The sequence below is a fragment of the Cyprinus carpio genome, chromosome A15 (genome assembly GCF_018340385.1).
Source record: "Cyprinus carpio isolate SPL01 chromosome A15, ASM1834038v1, whole genome shotgun sequence".
Lineage (NCBI taxonomy): Eukaryota > Metazoa > Chordata > Actinopteri > Cypriniformes > Cyprinidae > Cyprinus > Cyprinus carpio.
Genome location: NC_056586.1, coordinates 15,904,822 through 15,917,022, shown reverse-complemented (window position 1 = coordinate 15,917,022; position 12,201 = coordinate 15,904,822). Strand labels below are relative to the sequence as shown.

Genomic DNA, 12,201 nt, shown 5'->3' with positions numbered 1-12,201 from the left:
TACTAATCATTCTGTTCCATGAAGGAAAAGAACATAAAATGTAGAGATAAAGGAGAAAGGAAAACATTTTGAGTGCAGAAGAGGTGGTTAAATATTTTACTTGAGGCAGTTTTATTTGTTAATTCCATGCTGTTTCGTTGTAATACAGATTCTAGGTTTGTGGTTCCAGTCAGATATCCAGTAGTACAAACTAGTTTCAAGTTAACAAAGTACAGAAGAAATTATATGCATTATGTAGATTCAGGGGGGAGAGAAGAAAAATAGACTATTTCATGTACTCATGCAGGCTTAAAATCAACTTTATTAGTGCTTTCTTTTCTTTTCTAGACAGCCAAATGGAGACCTGCATTTGTCTTAGTTCTAAAAGCAACAAGGCTCCTTCAGTTTTATAGAGCTGCAGCCATCAATCCACCCACCATCAACAGCCTATGTGAGCAATACAGTATTTTAGCACAAATTACAGTCCAGACCACTGGTAAATGTTACTACATAACTACTACTTGGTGATGTTAAGCATTTTGCTCCACATGGATATCAAGAAATTTGCTTCAACTTTCTCTGAAAAACTAAATTAACCAAAAGAGCACTTTGTTTAGACTTGCCCTTTTAAATGTTTAATTGTTTTCTTTAACTGCATTTTATAATTGCACTAACACAGAAATATTACAACTCAAACCACTAATAGTAGACATACCAGTAATAGTAATAAAAGTTAATTTCTGTAATTACATTAAGAAAAACTCAAAATATATCCAGCAACTGATACAAATGTTGAGAAATAAAGCAAGTGAACATAAAAAAAAAAAAGGAAAAATGTACCAGGACAAAAAAAAAAAAAAAAAACCTCCAAGACATCTTTACGTTCTGACCATTCAAAAATCATAATTGAAGTTTGTTTCATGAGTGGTATATTTTATTTCAATTTAAGGGCTAATAAAACAGAATAATATTAAAAATCAAACAAAGGGAGAGAAAACTGGAGGCATCAAGCTGTTGAGTGCCACTCATAAGGTTGGGCTTGGTGGGCTCCCTTTGTGAGTGGGGTCTGGGGAAGGGGAGGGGGAGTGGGGTGGAGTCTCATATTGGCTGTGTTGTCTCATTGGGTTTCGTCCTCCACATCTTGCAGCGCCTCTTTATTCTGTTCCTCACCTGTGCACAAAGAAACAAAGACATTGTTATTGCATCGTAGCAGTCATGTCCCTTAATGCAATCCACATGTGATGTGTTGTACATCGTCGCACATCATCAAGTTTGCAACCCTTGCCAGATCTATGCATTATGAGTCTGCCAAATAAAAAACTAAAAAAAAAACAAAAATTTAATTAAATCAACAATCAAGGACTGAATACATGCTGTGAGAAATATAAATAGAATTTATGTAATTTTCAAGCTCAAATTATTAAATAAAAATCTGGCTTAAGTCTAATTTGAATGCAGTGTTATCTCACGTGGTCATTAAATGTTCACACATAATTCAATTCCCAAACCAAAGGATAATACCCTTAGACACCTTTACAGTACATTTCTTAGGAAAAAATACCAGAATTTTCCAAATTCCAATATATTGATACAACACAGCCATTCCAATTGGACACTGAGGATCTGGCAGTGACCATGCAGAAACGGTTTGTTTCAGACATGCTGCACATTTAGCACTCTGGTGGCTACAAAGATCGCAACACAAAGCTTACAAACAGGTGAGTGATGATGCAATTTGTGGACAAAAGGGCAAGAGTTGGAAAAGGTGGCCACACTTACAAATAAAGTTTGTGGGCAATTAACATTTTCCTTTAGGAATCTAAATAGTGGGGATGAAAAAAGGCAAGATGGGTTAAGTTGGACGGCATGAGTTCGGACACATTACAAGATGAAATGAAATGTAGTAGAGAAAGATTATACTGCTGGTTTTGCACAGAAATGCAGTGATGTGCACTAGGGGTCAATATGTACTTCTGAATTCAACAAACTATTTAAAAGGTTTAAAAGCTATGACAAAATAAATACAACCTTCTGTTTTATCTTCTGGATTGATATACTGAATACACTACATTACATCTATAAAATATTTATGCTAGAACAGAGTGCCAAAATGAAACAAATCCACTACATTATATTGAGAAAATGATTTAATTTCTGGTGGATGAATTTAAATAGTAGGCATGTTTGCTTGCACATTTCCACTTTCAGTGCAGCCAGTGCCCTCTATTTTAACCCTTTTAAAGGCAGGTATTACAGATGGCTGGAAACTATGTCTCACAAGTCCTAAATCGGGACACTCTAAAACAATAGCTCTAAAAATAGCTTTGGTTTGTGGAGGAGCTTTTGAGGATGTCATCTTCATGTACCAATGAGTTTCAAAGACATGTTTGTCAGGCGTAGCATCTGAAAGTGCCATGATCAGTCTTACCGTCTCCCTGCATATCTGAAGTCCATAGTGTCAGGTTATCACGTAACAACTGCATGATGAGTGTCGAGTCCTTGTAGCTTTCTTCACTCAATGTGTCCAGTTCAGCAATAGCATCGTCAAATGCCGCCTTTGCCAACCTAAGATGAACAGCCAGGTACATCAACTTATTAAGTTTCAACATACAAATAAACAGGAAGATACTGCAATAAATACCATCTTGGTCTGATAAGTACCAGAACACATTATCAAAAAGCTTGTTATTATTAACAGATACCATATTCATACAAATGTAATATAAGAAAATGATGGATATACATTTACAAAACTGTAATTGTTTTTTGTACTTCATGTTAAGTGATTTGATATATGCTTTGAAACAAACCTGCATGCACGGTCGGGAGAGTTGAGGATTTCATAGTAGAATACGGAGAAGTTAAGAGCCAGACCCAAGCGAATAGGGTGTGTAGGCTGAAGGTCTGTCATTGCAATATCACTAGCAGCTTTGTAAGCGACCAAACTGTTTTCTGCAGCCTCCTTCCTGTCGTTTCCTGTGGCAAACTCAGCGAGATACCTGTGGTAATCACCCTTCCTGATGCATCAAAGGGAGAAAAGGTCTGTTTAAAACATGTATAAATAAAGCCGTGACCTCATTATGTCACACACGATTCGTCCTTAGATTCACTCAGGAAAAACTCATGGCTTTCGTACATTTTGTAGTAGAAGACCTTGGACTCTCCTGAATTTGCAGCTGGGATTAGGTGCTTGTCCAATACATCAAGGATGTCATTGCAGATTGATTTCAATTCATTCTCAACCTGGACATGAAAATTCAAAGGTTAAAAGCGTAAAACTAATCATTCTAGTCATGTGAATGAATGTTAGTTCGCGCGTGTCTTACCGTTTGTCTATATTCCCGAATCATTTTCAATTTGTCCTCTCCACCTTTATTCTCTTCTTTCTGCTCGATACTACTGATTATCCTCCAGGACGCTCTTCTCGCCCCAATGACGTTCTTGTAAGCCACCGAGAGCAGGTTTCTCTCTTCAACTGTTAGCTCGACATCCATCCCAGCCACATTCTTCATGGAGTCGACCATTTCTGCAAAAAGCATGATGGATATTTTGCTGACTGGATTTAATTACAACAGCATAACCACGGCTGAAATATACATGGTCGGGTTCTGGGAGTAAAAATCCCATTCATTTTCTCCATAGGTAACTTGACTTTGAACAATATCTTATAGACCTAACTGATAGTGCTTTTGTTGAAGACATCAGCCACATCTTGTAATTAATTGAGCAGAATTTCTGGTGGAAAAATTACATTACCCATGATTCTGCAGAGAAATATCCAATCACAACAAGCAAAAACCAAAAGAACTCTTTAGGCCCCATTTACACTGCATGGTTCAAGTGAGCCAATTCCGATTTTTTCCTCTCATGTGGCACAGATCAGATATGACCGGTGAACGTGTTTTTAGGAAAAAACCGCATGGATTCCGATTTTCTCAGATCGGATTGAGGCCTCATTCATATGTGGTAATAAATCGGATTTGAATCGGATACGTGCATTTGCGTGTGCCATGCAAGCAGACAAATCGGATATTCCCCAGTAAATGCGAGTCGTACGTCATTAAAAAAAAAAGTGACGTCAACTCAGGTGGACGCCACCAACTGAGATCACCTGACTTATTATAGGCGTGATAGAGGACGAAGGATACACAGAGTGGAGCAATGCGGAGGTTTCATGTATTTTAAGTCCTCTTTTTTCTCCGCAGTACAAGACCAATGTTTTGCTGATTTTTTTGTTGACTTCTCAAAATATTGTTTGAGCAAAATTGTGGAAAGCAAAAACACTGTATAATTTTATTTGCATCTGCATCCATTGTATTTCGTGCTGTTTTACTTCCTTTTCCGGGTCAGAACGTCTACGTTTGGTAGTTTCAGCAGTGTACAGTGTAAATGCAAAAATCGGATGCGGGTCACTTTTAAAAGATGATGTAAGCGGGTTGTCAAAAAAAAAAAAAAAAAATCGGATATAGTCAGAAAATCGGATTTGGGCATCAAGACCTGCAGTGTAAATGCAGCCTTAGTGTCTGCCCACTCAACACAAAGCACTGCGAATATAGCAATAGTTTCCTTCACTCTCAAACTACTTAAATATCTGCAAGCATATTATGAAATAAACTTAGAACATACTAATATATATATATATATACACACACAAATAACTCAGTAACTTTAAATTAAGAGTTTTACATTTCTGCTTAGTTTTTAATTGTACTGCCACTCGCAGAAGCTTCATGGGATTGTAGTTCTTTCCCTCTTTTAATCTATTAAGTCTTGTACCTTTGTCTGTCTGACTTCCAAATACTTTCCTGCTTCAAACTAAAGTTTACTGACTGGTTTGATTTAAGGCTTCATATGAGAAAATATCAAGTCCTCTGAAAAAGTGGTCGGCCACTGTTACACTTCATGGGGTGTGTATTATTTATTTACTCAAATAAGAGAGGATAAACATTATTAACAACTTTAGGGTAGCCAGTATTCAATTACAAAACACTGTGCATATCCTCTTTGTTAATCGTCCTTCTAGCACATTACACACTTGCAGCATACTTTCAAGTGTGGAGTGAGAACCCTAGATACCTAACATGGGTTAATAGGTGACTAAACTAGACGATAAATTACCAACAAGGCACAATAATAGCTGCTGGTTTAATAAATGGTCAGTATATTGAATACCACAAGCCAGTGAGCCTCTCCTCTGCAGTCTGAAATGAAATCTCACTGCAAAGCTACAGTATCTCAGCTTACTAAGCATTACTTGCTTTGCGTTATTGTACAAACGGCAGCGTCTCAACCTAGTGAGGTACCTGCCTAGTCAGCATTTTTGGGTATCATAACTCAACGCGCCAGTAATGCACAAAAATGCTGTCTAAGTAGGCAGCTCACAAGGGTTTGAGACACAGCCACGGTCGCTCGTAACGTGCTGCGGGGGTAAACGCAGAAAAGGGTGGACCTTATGCTGAAATAACTCTTTATTGCGGATATTAAAACGGATGTTAACTAATATTTGAGCCGTGTTCGTCTACATGAGGCGTGAAGACCGCAGCCACCCCTCCGCCATGGCTAGCAACAACTTGCCTCACCCACTAACTCCGCCATTTTGTCTCCTCAATAAACGTCTCCATCTTCACATGCAATAATGTAGTTACCCCAATATCACATCGACGGAATAAACGGACTGTACGCATTAAAGAAACAACGGTTTTACAAAGTAAGCTGAGTAAGTAAGTGTTCGCTGTTTAACCGCGAATTAATCGCTAGCCCGACCGTCAGTTAGCCTGCACGAGCACTCGCTTGGTAAAAAATAACGTTCCCGTTACATCTCTGTGCCTCTTACCATCGTATCTCTCCGCCTGCTCGGCGAGTTTGGCTTGGTACACCAAATCCTCCCGGTCAGCCATGTTGGACAGCGCGCGGCGAGCGTGTTTTGCGAGAGATTGGGAGTAAAGGAGAAGTGTGAGTTCACCGGCAGGCCTACGCGAGCAACAGCTGCGACTTGAATGGTGGAGTAAAGATGGCGTTACACCTTCATCCGGGAACTTTCACACAGAGCATCTCCACACACTCCCTCTCTCGCCACACGAATGCTGGGTTTTTAACCCAGAGAATGGATGCTATGCGCTTTCTGCACCTTTTGTGTAACCAAGCACTCTGTGTTTAAAAAAAAAAGCACATTTACAGGCAGCGATATTTTGAAAAATCACGGGAAACACTTGAATTTGAAGGGATTGTTCATCCGAGAAGAGCATTCTGTCATCATTTACTCACCTTCACGTCGTTCTGTGCTGAGAAATCATGTTTAAAGAAGAAGGTCTAGACCCAAATGCAATACCTTTTAAATTAACAGATACCACAATTATTTTTAATCAAGTAAAACGTTCAATATAAATAACTTTTCCTTTCATTTGTAAATTCCGTCATTCTGAGAAATGTCGGAAATGTCAGGAAAGCCAAATGGAAGAATGTTGGTAACCAAATATTAACAATAAATACCAATATTATTCTAAAAAAAACATGCAGTTTTCAAATAATGTGTAAACGACGATTGTTTTAACTGAGCATGAAGCACTTGATTGCTTCGACTGAGCATATTAAAAATAAAAAGCGTAATTCAAAACAATTTAAGGTGTTATTTTAAATGGTATTTCATTCAAGTCTAGATTTTTTTTTTTTTTACAAATATATTTCTAACAATTACACACCATTTAAATTAAATGGTGTGCTGTTTCAGTGTAAATCACTAACAATAAAGTACTTGTGTTATCACGTACATGTATCTGATACAACTGGCTCATCAAAATTAATAACTGGATATTATATAAAGAAAAAAAGGACACTGTAATAAGATAATGAAACAGAAACCTCTCCATCATGTTGATGCTCTTAATAGAGTAATAAATGTAAAGCCATGAAAATACTGACAGAGGCAAAGTAAAAGGTTTGAGTAGCATTACTATAGGGGTCAACTTTATTTCATGTACAGGAATAAAACTGTAACAAAAACATAGGATTGTGTGTGTGTGTGTGACTTAAAACACTTCTGACAGACTTGGATGCACATAAAGGATAACACAAGATTAATTTCACAAAGTTACTGTGTTGATATTTAGGTTCTAAACAATACTTTGGGTACAATTAAAATGTACAAACATGACTTGTGATTACTCTTTCAACTGGTGGTGAAATCATTCTCACATGACACAGGTGAGAGTTCAGACTAACAAGACTCCAGCTTTGCTTTGCGACTGATTTTAGTGATCTAATTTCATCGAGGTCATTTCTGCCGAAACACAGACAGTTAACAAGACAGATCATGAACATCAAAGTCCTTCATTATTACGACTTAAGTGACAATTAGGTAACATGGTCGACTCGCTGTCACATCATGACATCATACAGCTAACCTACACACAAACACGACATAGCTTCCTAACACTTAGATGTGACATAACAGAGGAGTTTCCAGGTGATTGTCATTGTTACCGAACAAAGTTAGTCAACTTTTTCTTTTTAAAAGTAACCACAGATAAAGGTAAAGGGTAAAAACATGAACATCTGACAGTGTTTTGGTAGCTTGTCTATTAGTGTTATAATCAATACATTTGTCCACAGACATCTGATTACTATTCTCTGTCATTAGTAATGGAAGTTGGTTAAAAGAAACATTTCTGCAAGGTTGAACAAAATGTACTCCACTCTTTCCTATATTTAACTAATTAGGTTAAAGACATTGCTGATTTGGTCATTAATGACAACAATCTGCAATTAAGGCAGGCAATTAGGAAAGCAATGTCTTACTTGGGCATTAAAGAACAAAATGCACTAGATTTCTGCATTGATATATAATCCAGGCATGATGGAGGCCGATGTTTTAAAACAAATATCATTAGCCAGATAAACCAATCATAGATAAAGGCTACTCATATGTGCAAAATCAATTGAGCAAAACACATTTGAGGCATCAGGTCAGGCTTTGCACATTAATGTGACACTTCATAAATCCTACTACGTCATTGTAAAGACAGCAGGGTTGTTTAAGAAATATCTTTATCTAATATTAAAGTAGTTTTTGGAGAGTTGTAGTAGAGAGACTGTATTTTCTACCTTTGCAAAGGAAGTTTTGGCAAACACACATTGGTTAATTTGAGTGGAAAAGTCACAATGTTGGATTTTTATTTAAAAACAACAACAACAAAAAAATCAATTAAGTCTATCTTATGTTGACGTATCGAGTCTAGCATTAGAAGTTAGGGTTACACATTCAACAAATCTGCATTTAGTGTTATACTTCCAAGTACAGCAATAAAGGTGAAAGTAGCGTTTCCTGATAATATATAATGAAAATGTAGTAAAACAAAGTTACTTAGCCGTAGTGAATAATGATGCATGGCCCATCTTGTATACATTAGAAATGTTGTGCATAAATAAAACTAAATGCGGTGAGGATTCGGGCTACTCCATCTTTTATATAGTGTACCGCCCCGATAGGAACCGCTTCATGACGTGTTTGACCGGCGCTGAGCCAGTAATGACTAACAAGCCAATGAAAAAGACTAAAAACTATTCGAAGCATGTTTGATCTGAGTATTTTCATGTAGTAGATGATTTGTAGTGTGAGTGCTGCTGTGTTCTAGGACACTAAGTAGTGTATGCTACCGCAGTCAAAGCAAAGGAACAGTCCCTTGTTAAGACACCAAACCGCTCATGTTTTAAGTCCAAGCAGGCTTCTTCCTCTTTTCTCAGTTCACAAGAAGCCACACACTAATGCTCCTCTCTCTGTAGTGTATGGTGTTGCGTGCTGAATTTAGTGTTTACTTGGTAAATATCTTCAATTATTGCATAAAATCTAATAAGGGGATTGTTGCAGGTACTGTGAACGTTGGCATGAGACACAATGGCACAAGGTAATGACGAGGCGGGTAAAAGGCAGTAGTGAGGAGCCGGAGTGTGTGTATGTGTATGTGTGTGTAAGTGAGTGTACATCTAAGGGCTGCTAGGGAAGACAGTCTGCTCTCTCAGCTCAGTTCGTCCTCTGGGTTGTGCTGGTCCAGCAAGCGAACATGGGTAAAGGGAAAATGGCCATGCTTTCCCTTGCACTCACCCTCCCACTGCCCATTTACATTGATCTTGGTCACCTTCACCATGTCGCCGACCTAACAACACAAGACAAGTGCGTCAGAAACAGAGGAAATACTTTGTTAATGTAATGCACAAAACAACAAACTTGAACAGAGAATCACAGTTCCACTGGGAGGCGCCAAAGCCCTCCAAAAAACATGTTTTATTTGACAAAATTCTACAAAAAAAAATTTTTTAATGTACAAAATCAGTCATCTGTGTCTGTGTTGTAACTAAAATACCATGCAATACAATACAAGAAAAGCTAAATTCGTTACCTCCAAAGCAAGAGCAGTCTTGTCATAGGCATTGGGAACTCTCTTCTGAATGGCCCTGGCATAAACCGGACCATTCTGTAGATTGGGTAAGGATGTCGGCTGGGCATATTGGCCCGGCTCGCCAGGCAGAGGTTGAGACTGAGAACTGTGGCCGTCAGAGTTGCCGTGAGCTCCAGATCCTCCAACCGACCCCCCAGGGCCCCCTGATGTTGGTGAGGCCGGCCGGTACTTCTCCACATAGGGCACGGGGATCATGCCGACGCGGCCTTCTGAATTCTGAGCGTTCCACCACTGCTCCTCCGGCTTCTCCAGAACTCTTAGAACATCGCCCTTTCGAAACGGAAGGTCCTCGTCGTCGTTGCCGGGGAAGTCGAAGAGGGCTCGGACGTACTCCTCTTCCAGCCTCTGAGGAGCTCCTCCCGTTCCCGCACTGACGCTGATGAAGGACGAGTGCTTGGCTTTGTTGATGGGCTCAATGAGAGTGGTGGTATCCAGGTAGTGGATCTTGTAGAACTCCAACAGGGCGGGTAAGGCGTCAAATTCCTGATCTCCAATACGGAACCGAGGAGGAGCGAGTCCTGCAGGATGACAGTGAGAAAGCACAAATGATGGATGGATGGACGATCGAGATTTGACTAACGTTCTACGGTCTATGAAGTCTTCACTAAACAGTGGAAATAATAAGTAAACCAATTAAAATCATTGTTGTGTAAACATCACTATTTTTAAAAATACTACACATTTTTAGCTGCGTAATTGTTAGTAAATTCAGCATTACTGCACATACAGCATCTACAAACAAAAAAGTGATTGTTTTGTCATAAAAACATATGATTCACATTACATGTTAAATTACTAAATTATCTGAATAACTTGACCAAAAAAAAAGGTTTATACTGAAAAATAACTGATTATGTGTAAACATCTTGCAGAGAATGCTAAATTACTACGTAATACTAGATTGACGCAAAACATCTGACTGAATGTGCAGAACTATTCGTAGTAACGTAGACTAACCATGTTACACAAGTTTCTCGTCGAGCTGCTATGCGTTTTGCTAAAGCAGTTTTTCTTCGTCCCGTCGTTGGCAGTATTTTTACATGCACCGCTTACCTGGTCCGGACTGGCGATTGCTGCTGATGCTGTTTATTATGTAATGAGAGACTTTGGAGTTCTCCGACACAGACAGCACGTAGTCCCCGGGAATAGTGATCGAGTCCCGCACCAGGAACACTCCATGCCTCTGTCCTTGGAGCAGCGAAACCGCGTCTTGCCGGCTTAATCTCCCCCAATACCAGCTCCCTCGGTCCTCAGAATCAAAATTTCCGGCCATGACTAGCGCAAGAAAAAAGCCCAGGCTTCACAGGCCTTCCCTTCGCCTCTCCTTATCCGCAAGCAGCGTTCAACTCATGCAAAAACTTTACCGCGTTCCGTTGTTGAACACGTTTCGAATACGCGCAGCATTCGCACACTTTTCTACGCTTTTTGGTTCCAATCGGGTAAGAAACAGCCGACGTCGGAATCCCAACGTGCATGAGACGCAAAAACTACGACTACTCGCCCAGATCCTCTGATAATTGTTCAGTGTAAACCAAAACGTACATTGGAAGTTGTCACAAGGAAGTTCAAATATTTCAAATGGCGGACAAGGGAAACAATTTTTGACCTTATTTCCCGGAAGTGATGCAATTACACAGTCAATTCAGACGGTATCTATAGGTAGCCATATTGATGCGGTCAATGACTGTTGAAAATACTCCACAATTTTATTGACTTTTATTACATAACTGTAATGTATATATTATTTTTTTTTTTTTTATATGAACACATCTGATTTCGTTTTAATGATCTTAGTAATATATTTACCGATTAACTAAGTAATTTATAGTTATATATACATCCAAACGATTAATCCATATTTTTTGTAATTTGTTTGATCTGTGTTTGATAATGTATGTATGTAAGTGGATGTATGTATTTTTCTAGCCATTGTCAAAGACGAATTTCCGCTCTCTTTTTTTTTTACTTTGAATAAAGAATATCCAGTTCAGTCCAGTGGTTTATAGCTGGTCCAAGATGGTCATTAAACAGTCCATGGCTGTCCAGCTATGTTTCCAAATCCAGCTTGATTTGTCCAGCTAGTATCTGGTTAGTTGCTGATCGTCTACCAGCCAATGACCAACTGAAAACCAGATATCATGATTAACAACAATAGTGTCCGATCTAAAATTTTCCAGCAGTCTAAACTGTATTTTTAAAGGCCTTTGTGGACCATGCAACAAATGTTCTTATCGAACAATTTATAGCCACATTTGCTAATAAACTCAAATGTCGTTTGTGTTGTAAATTGCAAAAAGGAAACAATCGAAAGTAGGTAAACACTGTAGTTTACATAAAAAAAGCGACTCCATGCAAAAATGAATTGCTAACCACTAGATGTCGACATCGATTATTAATAGTTTACGGTCTTCCTTCTTCCACCAGTCCCCTTCAATTACAATTCAATGATCCGGTGCACAAACGAAATGAATTCCTTTACATGTTTATTGTTTTTACCACAGTTCTAACATTTTATGTGCTGTTTAACGGATAAATGAATTGTATGTTTGTTAAAGGTTTATTGATTTTGATGCCAACAGTCAAATACATTTAGTTTTGTTTACAAATAATCATATACACATATTGCTGTTCCTTGTCATCCCTTGCATTCTATTTGCTTTATTAATATTGTGTGAATACAGAAATACTGACAAAACTCATTGATCATAACTCTTCAGTGCACTTTTATCAACATAGATTTCCCTTTCTGTAATGGCAGAACTTGTCTAGA

General features: G+C 38.5%; 2 protein-coding genes across 3 annotated transcripts; both read right to left on the bottom strand.

The window, feature by feature from the left end:
* Positions 1–87: 87 nt before the first annotated feature.
* Positions 88–6,067, bottom strand: LOC109103250 (14-3-3 protein epsilon-like). Of its 2 annotated transcripts, XM_042771209.1 has the most exons (7): positions 5,813–6,067; positions 3,306–3,505; positions 3,116–3,222; positions 2,790–2,996; positions 2,408–2,544; positions 1,759–1,798; positions 1,039–1,149 (listed from the first exon to the last, which is right to left on the bottom strand). In XM_042771209.1, the coding sequence occupies exons 1-6, from the start codon at positions 5,874–5,876 to the stop codon at positions 1,791–1,793; spliced, it is 723 nt and encodes a 240-aa protein (XP_042627143.1). In that variant the 5' UTR covers positions 5,877–6,067; the 3' UTR covers positions 1,039–1,149; positions 1,759–1,790. The 2 variants fall into 2 exon arrangements, with proteins under 2 accessions (XP_018972171.1, XP_042627143.1); XM_019116626.2 differs by lacking the exon at positions 1,759–1,798 and having other exon boundaries at positions 88–1,149; positions 5,813–6,065.
* Positions 6,068–6,907: 840 nt separating this feature from the next.
* On the bottom strand, positions 6,908–11,027 carry LOC109103249 (v-crk avian sarcoma virus CT10 oncogene homolog). The gene is made up of 3 exons (XM_019116623.2): positions 10,485–11,027; positions 9,372–9,949; positions 6,908–9,128 (listed from the first exon to the last, which is right to left on the bottom strand). Exons 1-3 carry the CDS (start codon positions 10,702–10,704, stop codon positions 8,991–8,993), a joined length of 936 nt encoding a protein of 311 aa, XP_018972168.1. The 5' UTR covers positions 10,705–11,027; the 3' UTR covers positions 6,908–8,990.
* Between the last annotated feature and the right edge of the window lie 1,174 nt (positions 11,028–12,201).